The following is a 14,633-nucleotide window of genomic DNA, read 5'->3' as shown; positions in this document are numbered from 1 at the left end:
TCAGGGAGTCTTTCCATCCCTGCGGTTTATACAGCCTGCTGCTCAGAAAGGGGAATAAGTTCCCCTACAACTAAACCAGGTACAGTGGTTTCTGCTGTGTGACGTCTGAGAGAGCCCTCTGTTGAGTGTGGTACAGCTTACTGACACACTGCCCAAGTGGAAGCAGATACACCGTGTGGATTATGTAAAGGAAATTTGGTTAATGAGAAAGATGTGTGCAGCTGAGAGAAGCGAGATGGCAAGCGTCAGCTCTATCCACATGTTTACCTTCTTAGAAATGACTGTGACTGTCTGTTTCTACATTTCAGACCTCTATAAAGGAATGAGCCCACAAGCTACAAGCCCAAGAGACAATTTGACTTACTGCCATCTGAAGTTATTCCTGACTGGCCTTTCAGTTATTCACATACCACAATGACACAAGAGCACCTGGAAAACTGTGACCATGAGCTTGGGACTCAAACATGTGGCAATGACATACTGAACGCTCTGTTATGCTGTTCAAAATCAAACATTCACGTCTTATAAAGTGCATCTTGTAAAAAAAACAAGACAGTCAAACATTCTAAAATCCTTCTAAAGGGAAAGCCTCCAGATCTCTTTCTGATCGGGTCGGGCTCTCGGCTGACAGCTGCATTAGTAATACGGACCTCACAGCTGATGACTAAGACAGAAGAGGGTAATTGAGTGAAGGATCTAGATCCTGTTCCCCACGAGAGCGACAATCCTGAGGGAAGCATCCATTTCAAGTGCTGTCAGTGCCTTTAGAGGAGATTGATGTGTGTGTAACTAATCGCTCGCTGGGCTTCTGCTACATCCAGTGAGAGTCTCTGACAGACGTCTATTCATGAGAGAGAAAAAATTGGGCTACCAATTTGGAAATAAGTGATACAATGTGGTTTCATTGTATTTTCCATCTCTACATTCCGTCTAAAGCCAATGAAGTGGCTAGAGAGAAAGTCAAAGAGCTTTTCAGTTCATGCATTGCGTGGTGACAGAATACAAGCAGGAACCTAAAAACCCTTGAAATGGTTTGACGAATGCAATTTTCGTTTCGTTTGTGTTGACACCTTAAACAGGGTATGGCACATTTCTTAATCATTACTGAACCAGAGGGGTATACTGAAACGCTCTCTGCTGGACACCATAGAGAGTGCAATTGAAACAAGGACAAAAAATATAATGAGGTGTTCACAGCCCGCTTAAAATGAACCCTATCAAGAAAAAAGTAAAAGCCATTATACTGAACTAATTGAAAGAGTCAATATCACAAGCCTGACTAAGCCCAATGGGCCATGACCCATTCCTCTCCTTGACCCAAATTATTCTTCTGTTCAAAGGAAGCATATTCAGCTTTAGTCTCTGCCTTATTAATAACAAACCTGCATTAAAAACTATTCACAAAGCCAGTAAACCTCTCAAGCCATTTCTTGCTGGATGTTGTCTGATATTGGTCACAATACCATTAACACAAGTGCAAATGTGATGTTTTACGGACACTCACCTAGGTAGGGGATGCAGGGGGCCATTTTGAGGGATCTGATGTACTCTCTCATGCGGTTGTAATTCTCTTCCTTTGACGTCAGGAAGTCAAGCTTCTCAAATGTGGCCTTGTCCTTTCGACTGATCAGCTGTTCGGAACAGAGATCACATAAGAAATGAACAGTTCATTCAGCAAATCAGGAACAGCTAATGGATGTCTAAATCTAAAACATCTATATCAGATGTATTCAATGTGAGTACATATCAGGATAGCAACAAGTAGAAAATATGAATATATACAAGTATATTTAAAGACAACATTTATTATTATTATTAATATTTTCAGTTTAAAGTTTACTTAAAGATAAAGATAAAAATAATCCTCATCATCATATAATATAATATTAATATATAAACTATACTATATTATAAACTATATTAAAAATCCATAACTACATTTGGAAAACTGTTACAGTTTTTTCTTTGAATACATTTTAAATGTCATATAATAATATTCTTGATTTTAAATGGTGAATTTATCATAATGGAATAATAATAGAAAATATGTTTGTTCATTTTGTTAGAGGGGAGCCCAACTAAGACTTCTGCTCTAAATAAAATGTTCTGCAAATATTTTAAATATGAAAATTACGACATAATTAAATTGTATTGTATTAAGGGATAAGTTCCCAGAACTCTGGGTACATTTCTTATTATAGAAAACGTATCATAATACACAGGCTCAGTTTCTAAAATGCCTTTAATGAGTAGCATAATTTCACCCAATGCTTCTTTACAGCACATGCGCTATTGAATCTGGCGATGACCATGTGTAAAACCCCTATTAGGATTAACAAAAAGATAATTAACTGAAGAATTCCATCCCGTATGACTTTTTCACATCAGGAAATGCATTTCCACAAAGTACTTCAACATGCTCTTCTAATGTTAGACAGATACACATACTGCTATCCAGTCAGTTCACGTTTGGTCAGGAAGGAGATTTTGTGAACTATTGCAAAAAAGAAATAAATAAAAACAATAAAATCAGAAATTAGGGTGAAGTAATGAGTTTTCATTTTTGAGTGAAATATGTCCATCAATAAAACAACAACAACAAAAACTAAATAAAATAAAACACATAGTGGTAGGTAAATAAGGATCAGCTTATTTATCTTTCTCAGGTGTAAAATGTCTAAATCAAATGTGGGGTTAGAAGCAAAAAACGTGGTACATTCAAAAACAAAATGAAAAATAATTGTAATATTTGGTGAACTATTCCTAACAATAACTATACAAGGAAAACAAAACAATAATCAACCTGAACAATTAAATGAAATGCTTGGATTTTTCTCCTTTGGAAACAAGAAAGTGATTTTTTCCTCTCCTTTTATTCAACAAAGAAAGTGGTAGAAACTGCAATGCTGAGATAATCCATTTGAGGAAAGTTTGATCGCGACACCATCAATCATGGAGCCTGGTGTGGAAATGATAATATTATGACAAAGATTTGAAGAAGTACTATAAGCTAAGGGAGACTGCTTATGATATTTTAAGAATTTTTTTTTTTTTTTTTTTTTTTTTTACAAAGCTATTACAAATGATGAACACGGTTATAACGGCACCAGTATGTTTCAGTGAATGTGTTTTCCATGTGCATGCGTGCCCCATCTCAGCAACAAGACTAGTCATTTTCTGCCTGATTTAGAGCAACCGAATGCCAAAACAAAAGCTTTTTCTCATCTCCTTTATCAAGCCTCCATCACCCATCACCACGACCACAGAAGCAGCCGGCCCTTTTTCCTTGAGTGCAGGGATTGAGCGGCTGCCACAGTGGCATTATTCATTCTCATAGACACACACACAGAGCTAAACAATCCCTCTGAGGGTGATAAAAGTGAGTGGATTTCTTCAACCACTAACATATTTATTTTATTTGGCAGTAACACATGACTGACTTTGATTACAGCGCAGTTTTTGGAGGTCAGCCCTGAGCTCTGTAGCCACTCCAGATAGCAGTTAAAGCCTCCATACATCAGCAGCTGTAAAGACGGAGCGCCGCTGAGCTCAGGGACACAATCAGAATGACTTTCCTCTTAAGACTGAATTTAATGGGGATGAGCTTCTTAGCCATTGTTGCAGTGTTAAGAGCTGGATTTGTCATTTGTCTTTTTTATTTAACTTAGATGGGAACAAGAGCAGAAAATGGGATCGGTTATTGGAAAATGGAAGTAGAAGAACAAATTCCTTATGAAATGACTGGCCAACAAATTTTTACTTGTATTTGATAGTTGGTAAGTATTCATTTTGGACCCTGTCTGTGACACTGACAGAATGATAGACTTTGTAATCAGGAGATCATCTGTCTGACTGTCAACAAATCCATGCTTCTTCCATCTCGCGTCTCTTTGCCAAACGCTTAACATCTTTCCTTCTTTCTGTGAACATGCTCATTTAATACTTCCTTTCTCCATCTTTCCTTCTAACGCTTGTCGAATCTTCATACTCCCACAATGTGTGTATATACAGTATACAGTGGGGTTTCAAATCTGAGAGTTGAATGGAACATGCTTCTATTTTGAATTATTTGTTCAATTGAAAAACATCATGATTATATGATCAGAAATACCAATGTGCAGAAGTAAGGGGGAAAAAGTGGTTTTCAAAACACCTGAAAGGGAGTAAATGACAATGAGTTTTCACTTTTGAGGGGAACAATTCCTTTAAACTAAACTAATCTCAACTCAACTAAAAGATTTCAAATCTTCCTAAATACAATATTATTTAAAATCATTTAGTGTCTACTGTAGAGGCTGTGAAAAAAAAAAAAAACATTTAATAATAAAATAAAATAAAATAAAATTCCTAGTCCAGATTGTTAACTTAGAAGCATGAATAAAATTTTATTTTGAGTTTTATTTATTATTTATAAAAAATATATTTTTATTTATTTATTTTTGTTAAATTGATCTCAGACTTAGGGAGCCCATCATATACATATTGCAATACTGGTAAATCTTTACTTCATCGACTGACAGCATCCATTTATAAAGCATAACAGACCAGTAATTTCTGAATATAGTGATAAAGTCATATAACATCTACATCTTCATATATAATCTGTTCCAAAATGTGTACCAGTGAGTGCCGTATTACTCCTAATTCATTGCATGCACACTGGGAAATCAGCAGTTAATCTTCAAATAAGTGGAAACAAGGCGTTGAAGTCAAGCGGTTCAGAAATTGGCTGAAACAAATGACATTAAAGAATTACTCGATCCAGTCCGTGCCATGAGCAGTAAAACATAAACCATTTGCACAGCAAGACCGAAAACAGTCATTATAGTCAGTCAAAACTGTCAGCAAATATACGCAAGTGCATTTTCATTATGAACAGGTCAACAAATGAAATGCTCCAATTTATAATTAAAACCGGGCCATACTGTAGTTTAATGTGCAAATTTTCTCAAATGCAAGCTGGAGGGCTCTGGAATGGGAAGAAACCTCTTAAAACAGGGCTGTGATGAATCAGAAGTTGTCATGCCAATGTTACTTATCAGTCTTTCTGATGAGACTTGATGCATTTTGAGATGCAAAGAACACTGATTCTGTGGCCTTTTAAAGGTTTTTGCATTTTACAACGGCTCACTGCACAAGCCGCAAGTCTAGTTTTACTCCACAAGCTTTAGCATAAACCAAAAAAAAAAAGTAATCATCTAGAAAATTGCCAAATTGCTTGTACTGTAAGGCTAAATTGGCTGTTGTGATGGAAACAGAATCAATGAATTACACTAATAAATTGAATAAAGTTTTTTTGTTAAATGTAAATTAAGTACATAATTTAATATGATATGATACATAACACAAAATTTCATTGTGGCAAAGCTAAATGTATGGCAAGAGAGTTGGGCTTGTGGTATTAGACAAATGGTCCTGCTGCAATTCCTTATAAACAACATGCTCCCTCTTTTCCATCTTTTCTCAATTTGCAAAAGTGCTGTGGCTCAGCATGGAATGTCAACTCTTGCTTCCCAAATCATTAAGGCCCCCATTAACTCTGAACTCACTACCATCATGAAACAATTCACATTTGAATTATAATCCCTTATTTATTAAATGTTGATAAAAATCCATTTCATTTTCTACAAGTATCTTGACGTACTCCGCCTATTCGTTTGTGCTCACTAAGGGTTGGTTGTATGTTGTCTGTACAGCATCTACAGTTTAGCCCTTCTTCTTTTTCCTCATGAGAAGAGGCCAAGAGGTTTTGGACCTCAAACTGGGGTGATGCAAATATTTATAAATAGATTTAAAGCTTTGGCAGTGTTAAACAAGGCCTCAGAAACAGCTCTTTCAAAATGTTCAAAGCCACTTAAACGTTCAGAACAGGATCCAATGTGCTCATTTTTTCACTGTCCTCATGCATTCAGATGGCCTTCTCATCTACATCTCAGCAAATAAGATCAATGGAAATCCAAGAGCATTAGAGCTCTCTGGAGAAATAAATACAAACACTGCATTATCAGCTAAATTATGAATCAGTAGAACTGTTAGCATTTGGTGGATATGCAAAATAATTCCCCAGTAAGGGAAAAGAATATTAAATGAGTTTTTCTTTTTTTTTTCTCATGTCTTCTAAAATAATATTGGAAACCCCTCTGTTGTAGAGGCTATGCCACTCTGATACTTTATCACAAATTAAAATTGTATTATCATAATTGGGTATGATGTGTTAACTAAAAACAAAAATAGCTAAGTATTTCATTATAATGGTCTAAAAACAATTTTTTTTGTGACTAACTGTACTGCTATTTACACAGATATTATAGTATACAGATTTTGCTTATGTTATTATAATTGAAAAAAATATGGAAAAATATAATACAAAAAATAAATAGTTCAAACTATTGTTGACTAAATAGAATGTCATAAATAAAAGCAGAGTCTCTTTAAGACAAGTCATGTCACTCGGCAGCCATCTTTGAAACGTCTCTTGGGCATCCAAGTGCAGCTCCCATCTCTTTGAATAGGGAAACATCAAATTCTCCAAAACTGTTCACTAAGCTAAGGATTAAATTTCATATTTGAAATCACCAAAGAAATCTGACAACAACTGTGTCATAAAGGCCAGATCAGTCAGTGTGCATGCGCAGTCCTGAGCGCACATATCAGAGCGTTGACTGGTCTTTAGCAAACGGGACTTCTAACACTAGCTACAGTGACATGCTGACTTTACAGATAAGTGACTGGCTCTTTCATTCAGAAGGCGGGGCTTCCTGGGATTGAGCGGCCATATTAGCCACTTTTCCATTGTTGGCCAGTGTGAGTCAGGCCAAAATAGTGCTGCGCTTCCACCGTCGGGCCAGAAACTCCGCTGCGCTTTACTAAAACCCACCCTTTACACGCCTCTCAGGAACAATGTCACCTTTAGAAAAAAAAGATAATTTCTATATTTTTATAAAAGCTCCAAAACAAAAACCATTATTATATTTTTATGAGCTAGGCTATGCGGAGCTAAACTCTCGAGACGAGACTTATGACAGATAAAATATGTTACTAAATAAATACACAATTGTGATAGAGAAAAAGAACCTGACGTCTGATTTCTTCAAGTAGTCGCATTTAACATTTTTACTACGGTAACGTTAATGCCTAGCGTGCATATTGCATTGCTTATAAATATTTCTGCCTTTTATGGTGATTATAATCCACATCGGATCAAGTTATTTCAAACTTATTTATAAAAGTTTTTAATGCTGGTGTTATAGCTGATAGATTTCTGAAATGATCCGCAGCGCTGACGCTCTCCAGATGCAGAGAAACTCCGCCTTTGTTCATAACCACTCCTCTAGCCTCAGCTGGCCCGCTTTGGCCCATGGTTTTTGTTCAAGCACCAGAAGTGACAGTGGAAACACAACTGGCAGGCACTAGCACGCACTGCTTTTGGCCCCACAGTGGAAACGTGGCTATTGAGTGTTGCATTTTCCCCATTCAAAACTATACGAGTGACATGTCTTGGGTATTCTACAGTCTTTAATAAAAGTCATAAGTCATGAACAAAAACAAAAAAACAAAAAAATAAAAATAAAATAATAATAATAAATAAAATCAATTTTCCAAGTCCTCACCAAAGTCTTACTTACCGCCCAGGTCTTGCTCAGTCTGAAGATGGGTGCGCTCTGAAGTGCAGAGACCACTGACACCAGAGAGTGCAGGTTATTCAGCTCCAGGAGTTTCTAAAAAGACAGAGAACACACATAATATTTATAAACATTATCCAGTTAAATGTCTCATGTAAGATGCAAATGTAGGACCTGACCAACAGAATTATATAATAGTGTAATACGGTCAATGTACACAGACTTTAATATTCAGTTATATTCTACTTTCAATAGTTTATTCCGATGTGTTTTGATCTGTTCGTGTAATGCTGTTGTCATTCTTTTCTTTTCCACTAGGTTGACTTCTGTGAACTAGGGTTGAGCGACTTTTATGTGATGAAAGCTGAGTCGAAGTCGACTAGTCGCTGATGACGTCATTAATGAACAAATACGTTTGGAGCTGTGACAAACTCCTTGTGCACAGCGCTGCCCACATGGCTATTGCTCTTATAACAGGTGATTATTTAGTTCTTTTGCCTTTGGGTCATTATTTTTCTCACAGATTTCTGCTCGTTCTAAATCAGACATAGATAAAGTAGCACAGTAAAGATTACATTTATATGAATGCATTAGTAAGAGTGGTTGTGAATTTTTAGTCACTGGCTGATCTGCTTTAACCATTATCATAACCGTTAGCGTAGCCCAGTGAGGCTTACTTGGCCGTGTCTGCTGGTAGCAGGGTATACAGCTTCTTCGTTTAACTTCAACTTTAAGAAGTCATTAAGCAGGTTTTCCTGTGTCATGGTACATTGATATTCAGGAGAGCATGTATGCTGATTGAATGCACAGCAGTCTGTGGCTCTCGGTGTGTGTGACTGTTGGCACAAATGACAAGATAAGCTTCTAATCTGCATGATTGTTTGGAAATGTTTGATGCAACACTTCAAAATAGATATGTACTTTTCAATGTATAAAATTAAAGCTTAAATTAAATGAAAAAAATACACTTTTTTGACTATTTTTTTATGAGTTTCCAAACAAAACCTTAATTTTAATCATACAAGTGATATTTTGATTTAGGACAACTAAAAAGCAATAGAATCCATGTTACTGTCACATTACAGATTCAGAAGTTAGCAATTTACTTTGAACAGCTGAAATGGACTGGAAATATAAAAGTTTATTTTTAAAATAACATTTAAGTTAATTTTACGGTTCATTCACAATATGTACTCTCAAAAGGATGTATCTGTACTAAATTACATTTTAAAAGCAATTACAACAGACGGAAAGTCAGATAAAATGCGCGAAATGATTCAAGAAAAGATAATGAGAATAGCAGTTATGTTAAAATGAGAAAATATGCTTATATTGTTTGGTGAGAAATAATGAGGACCTGTTTAATACAAGAAGGGATTTTCTATTCTCCCTGTGTTGTTTACTACCGTCGTTTGAAGATAATTTGGAAATGTAGGATTGGATAGATTTTTTTTTTTTTTTCTTGTGATTTAAATGTTTAATCACAAATGGAGGCAGAGGAAAAACTGATGGCTGGCTGTGTAAACTAAGTCTGAGACAGATCACAGCCAGATGAAGCCATTTTTTATGATGTTCTCATCCTCAATGTATGCCATAAACACTCACAACTCCTGTGCAATGTCTCTGCTCATTCTCACGGACTTAAAACAGATGGTTTAAATCCATCAAGTCTTGTATAACGTCCTTAAAATTGCGCATTGTAAAAGGAAAATTCCTGAAAGTGACCACGAAAACCTGTTTGGCTTGAACTTCTAATAAAACAGTTAGTTATGGTAATGCCAGTGCCAAGGACAATTACTAGAATACCAAATGCAATTCAGATGCAAAAACATATATTAATAGATGACTATACTTGATAAAAGTTATAGGGTCAGTTATATTTCTGCTGCCATGGCAATACGGACAAAGAAAAATAACTATCAATAAATAAAGGAACCAAGCTGCACAGGCTGAAGGAACAGAGAAAACCAAAAAATGTCTCACCTTGGCAATTTTGATGAAATGGCCCAATATCACTGCTCGGATTTTCAGTGTTTGAGCCGTCAGTATCTCCCTCACTGCCCAGAAACTGACCTACGAGAAGAAAAGATGGTGAGTGAAACTACATTTACATTTAGTCATTTAGCAGACGCTTTTATCCATGGACTTACAATGAGGACAATAGACTCAATCAAAATCAACAAAAGAGCATATTTAAGTGCCATAACAAGTCACAGTTAGCTTAAGAATAGAATTAGAATAGTGAGTGTTAAAGTTAGAGGGTCAAATAAAGATGGAAGAGATTCTTGAAGATGGCTAAGGTCTCAGCTGCTGGGATTGAGTTGGGGAGGTCATTCCACCAGGAGGGAACATTTAATTCAAAAGTCTGTAAAAGTGACTGTGTGCTACTTTGGGATGGCACAATCAAGCGACGTTTACTTGCAGAGTGAAAGCCTTCTAGCAAGCTTCTAGAGGGGACATAAGTCTGAAGTAATGAATTTAGGTAAAGGGGTGCAAAGCCAGTGGTAGTTTTGTATGCAAACATCAATGCCTTGCATTTTATGTGAGCAGCCATTGGTAGCCAGAGCAAATTGACAAACAGAGGTGTGACGTGTATTATTTTTGGCTCATTAAAAATTAATCTTGCTGCCGCATTCTGAATTAATTGTAAAGGTTTGATAGAACTGTCTGGAAGACCTGCCAAGAGAGCATTGCAATAGTCCAGCCTGGACAGAACAAGAGCTTGAACAAGGAGTTGTGCAGCATGTTCTGAAAGAAAGGGCCTGATATTCTTGATGTTGAATAAAGCAAATCTGCAGGACCGGACTAAATATAAAATGCTTATTGAATGCTTATTCTGCAGAGATAACCATGGTAATGGTGAATAGTTGAATTCATAATTTATGTCTACAGTATAGGATATGTAATTGCTGTGACAAAAAAAAAAAAAAAAAACCTTCTCAGCAACAATTACTCAATGTGCAGCAAACACTAGATATCAAAACATTAGTAGACTCCTAAAATTAACAAAGACAGATTAATAATAAAAAAAATAAAAAAAATTAAAAAAAATCTGGAAATCATTGATTAATGAGGAAAACTGTCTGAAAAATGGTTTTCAGACAGAGTGTTTCCTCTTATTTACAGGCTTAAAAAATGCCAGAGCATCAGTCAACTGAACCAAAGCAGGTTCTTTGCTTTTTTCCCTATGGAAATGTAAGACATATGTTGTTGATAATGACATTAAAAGATTGAAATGACAAGCATAATTGCAGACCTCAAATGGCCACGTACAGTACATTAAAATTCCAAGACATTTAAGCTCTGCCAAAAAGAAATGCCATTTAAATAAAATCATATTGATTCCTAATGCATAATGACCTTCGTAAGCAGATATTTATAGGCGTATTTTAAGAAACGGGGGTAAGGAAAGTGTTGTGCATTTACAGTAAAAGTGTGAGAACGGCGGAATTGGCTCAAGGAATATTTTTGACTGGGTGGTACTTGGTTGTTGTTTTGTTTTATCAAAAGTGGCGCTTTGTCTGAGAGTTTAAGATCCGCAGTTAGTTCAAGTTAGTTCTGTGTGCAAGCAATCTTTACTATGTTCTTCATTGACCCTTTCTAATGCATTTAATCTCCATTTAGTGCCACTGCAGCAGACACATAAAAAAAAAATAATAATAATAAAATGTGGCAAAACTGAAGTAGAAAAAGGGAGAAAACCCCATCAACAGACCTCTCTGTTGGATGTGTCCAGTGCAGTGTATTTATTTATCTAAAGGAGTTAATGCAGCTGTTGGACCATCATGATGTTTTGTCTATCTGAGGCATACTTTTGCACTAAAAACTGTAATATACAGTAAAAAGAGCAAATTTAATGTGATTTGAAAGGAGATGCGTCCTCCATCTCAGCTTGTATAAGTTAACACCTAATGGACTTCTTTTTTACACTAATAGGCTCATGTGTTAAAGGTGCTGTAGGGAACTTTTGTAAAAAAATATTTTTTACATATTTATGAAACCTGTCATAATGTCCTGACAGTAAGAATATGAGACAGATAATCTGTGAAAAAAATCAAGCTCCTCTGGCTCCTCCCTGTGCTCCTATTGCCATTCGAAGAAAGTCATGCGCTCCCGGTAAAAAACAACCAATCAGAGCTGCGGTCCGTAACTTTGTTTGTGTTCAAAATGTAGAAAAATGAACATAATAAGCGAGTACACCATGAATCCATTTTCCAAACCGTGTTTTTAGCTTGTCCTGAATCACTAGGGTACACCTATAATAAGTGTTTAAAACCGGACTATTTTAGATTGCTTAGGGGATACCGCGGCGGAGTAACCCAGTACCTTTGTGATTCTTCATAGACATAAACAGAGAGAAGTAGTTCCGGCTACGATGTTCTTCCGCAAAACGCAAGCAGTTCTGTTTATTAACTGCTAGAGCGTCAAAAGTTACCAACTGCAGCTTTAAACACAAAGCCTTAATGGTGGGCTCTAAAATAGGCTGCATAAAATCCACTTTATCAGCTATTTAGTGAGGTTTCTAGCTAATCGATCTGATCTGAACACATCCCATGTCAAATCAGCAGTGCATTATCTTTTTATTTGCGCATTATCTAAAAGAGTGTCAATGTTCTTCTTTCATTATAATAACATCCATTGACCTCTATTTTAGGAGTTATTTTTGGTGGTGCTATTCGACCTAAGTTTTAAACCCTGTAAAGGGGTGGTTAGTGAATAAGAGAGAGGGAACAAAACTGACACTCTATACCTGTTATGAAGCTGTATTTCAAACTAAGATCTTGTTGAAATTACTCTTACATCAGGAAACATTTTACAAGTAAAAGTTTAGCAGACATGGAATAAACACTGGAGCTTATAGCTTGTAATAAATGCTCTTAAGTGTAACTCTTGGCTACACCTACTAGTGCAGTATTGCTTACCTGGTTAAATCTCCGTGTGAAGGCCACAACATTGGGTGAAAGGCTATGCTTCTCCTTCTTGTTCCATCCACAGCTTGCCAGCTCCTAAACAACCAAGCAGTCAACTCAACCTGGCAAGTAAGTGCAATATATGTGTGCATTTTTTCCCTGCTGTTCAACTGTTCAAAATTTGGGGGTCATGCTTTCATGTAAAAAAAAAAAAACCTCCATGTATTTGCTAAAAGTGCAGTAAAACAGGAATATTGAGAAATAGATTTATTACACAAATCACCTGTTTTTTTCCTCCCCTTTCCTTTAAAAAAATAATATATATTTTGTATTTTCTCATTTATTCCTGTGATGCAAAGCTGAATTTTCAGCAGCCATTACTTCAGTCCTCGGCGTCACACGATCCTTCAGAAATCATTCTAATATTCTGTGAGATTTGCTGCATAGGGAACATTTCAATCTTAATATCAAGGATTCTTTGATGAACAGAACATTTCAAAAGACAGCATTCATTTTGAAAATAAATAATTGCAATTTCACTGTCACTTTTGATTGATTTCACTCATTCTTGCTAATAAATAGTATCCCTTTCTTTATATTTTGAAAGGTAGTGTACTCTGATATTAATAAAATCTCATTAAACTGCTCTTTCATTACACATGCTTTCTAGCTTTCAAGTCAAAAAAACTGACCATAACTATGCTGTCTGGCTAAAAAGAAGGCATACGAAGGTAAAATACCCACAACACTTGAAGCACCACACTATTTTCCGCCTTAGCATTAGTAAAAATGTCTACATATTTGACTATATTGTATCTCTTATTGACTTACTATAAATATACCAGCTTTGTATTGACTTAATTTAGCTAAGAAAAACAACACATCTGCTGCTTTCCTCTCATCGACAGAGCAGCGTTGCATTGGGACGTTATATGGTTCTAAGCCTCCTCAGGTTCACGGAGCAGGGAACACTAACACTTTTATAGTATCGTGCAGACCAACAGCAGATGGAAACTTTCAAAGGCATTTCAGTTTCCACGTGGACTAAGTGGAGTAGAGTTTCCATGTGAATAAGCAGCTCAGTCTGGGTACAGTACAAAATACTTTAGGTCTGTTTGCTAAGTCATCACTTTAAACCACACATTTTGTGGATTGAACAGTCAGGGACAAAGCACATCTATAGTGTAAGAGGTCTTCTACAAACTGTCACCCTTTATCATTTATTCTGACTCTATATAATGTCTGTAGCCAAAGACAACTGTACAGCACACCACTTTATGCAAAGGGACACTGGCTGCCCACATTAAGCACTAACAATTTAGCGGCTGTTCTAGAACCAACATACTGAAATCTATTAATCCAGTTGCCCGTGTCAATTTCACGAACATCTCCTTTTAGAATCTGCAATAAATCCCAGAAGCATGCAGCTGAAATATTGATGAATGAATGTATGTACATGTGGTCAAACACAAAAATGTAGTGATTCCACAGGCCAATGAAACTTACAGGCAAAGAGCTCAACAACAACAAGCCCACTTTCGTTGTCAAATATGTCAGGGTTGGAAAGACTGAGTGTAATGAAGGAGTCCTAAATTAGTGGACGAGGCGGTCAAACTCGGCATTTTTAAAATGAGCTCTTTTCCAGTGGAAACTTACTGCTGTAAGCAAATTAACTCAATGTGCATCACACTCTAGTCTTCTTCAGAGAAAGTATACTGTATCAGGGTAGATGTTTCTTTTTATCAGTCAACTGAAAAATTTACTGTATGTGTGCAATAAAATGCTGAGATGCAAACATGTCTAAAGGAATGAGAGGAGAAGATTAATCTTGACATAAAACAAGCTCATACTCCACAAGTCAGAACACAGACAAAAAAAAAAAGAGAGATAAAACATTTGGTCACTGTTTCTTACACCCAATCCAGACCTTGACTAGTGTTTTAGAATATCAAACACCTACACAAGAGCTTAACAGCCTTGCTTTTTTACAGTTTAAAGGAAATATCCTTTCATTTAGATGCTTTTTTTAGATGATAAAGGGAGAAAAGCAAAAACAGTGTTCATTATTAAATTCTCAACCCTGTAAATGCATAATTTTTCA

The 14,633-nt window shown here is 36.1% G+C and overlaps 1 protein-coding gene across 3 annotated transcripts in view; it reads right to left on the bottom strand.

The window, feature by feature from the left end:
* The window catches only part of LOC128018492 (ras-specific guanine nucleotide-releasing factor RalGPS1), an 81,057-nt gene that overhangs the window by 54,137 nt on the left and 12,287 nt on the right, over nucleotides 1–14,633 (bottom strand). For all 3 annotated transcript variants that reach the window (XM_052604032.1, XM_052604034.1, XM_052604033.1), the window contains 4 exons: nucleotides 12,545–12,628; nucleotides 9,606–9,695; nucleotides 7,626–7,718; nucleotides 1,505–1,631 (listed from right to left, as the gene is read on the bottom strand). In XM_052604032.1, coding sequence (XP_052459992.1) covers nucleotides 1,505–1,631; nucleotides 7,626–7,718; nucleotides 9,606–9,695; nucleotides 12,545–12,628 — 394 coding nt within the window. The remainder of the gene's footprint in view (nucleotides 1–1,504; nucleotides 1,632–7,625; nucleotides 7,719–9,605; nucleotides 9,696–12,544; nucleotides 12,629–14,633) is intronic.

The sequence above is a fragment of the Carassius gibelio genome, chromosome A8 (genome assembly GCF_023724105.1).
Source record: "Carassius gibelio isolate Cgi1373 ecotype wild population from Czech Republic chromosome A8, carGib1.2-hapl.c, whole genome shotgun sequence".
Lineage (NCBI taxonomy): Eukaryota > Metazoa > Chordata > Actinopteri > Cypriniformes > Cyprinidae > Carassius > Carassius gibelio.
This window is presented reverse-complemented; position numbering and strand designations above follow the sequence as displayed.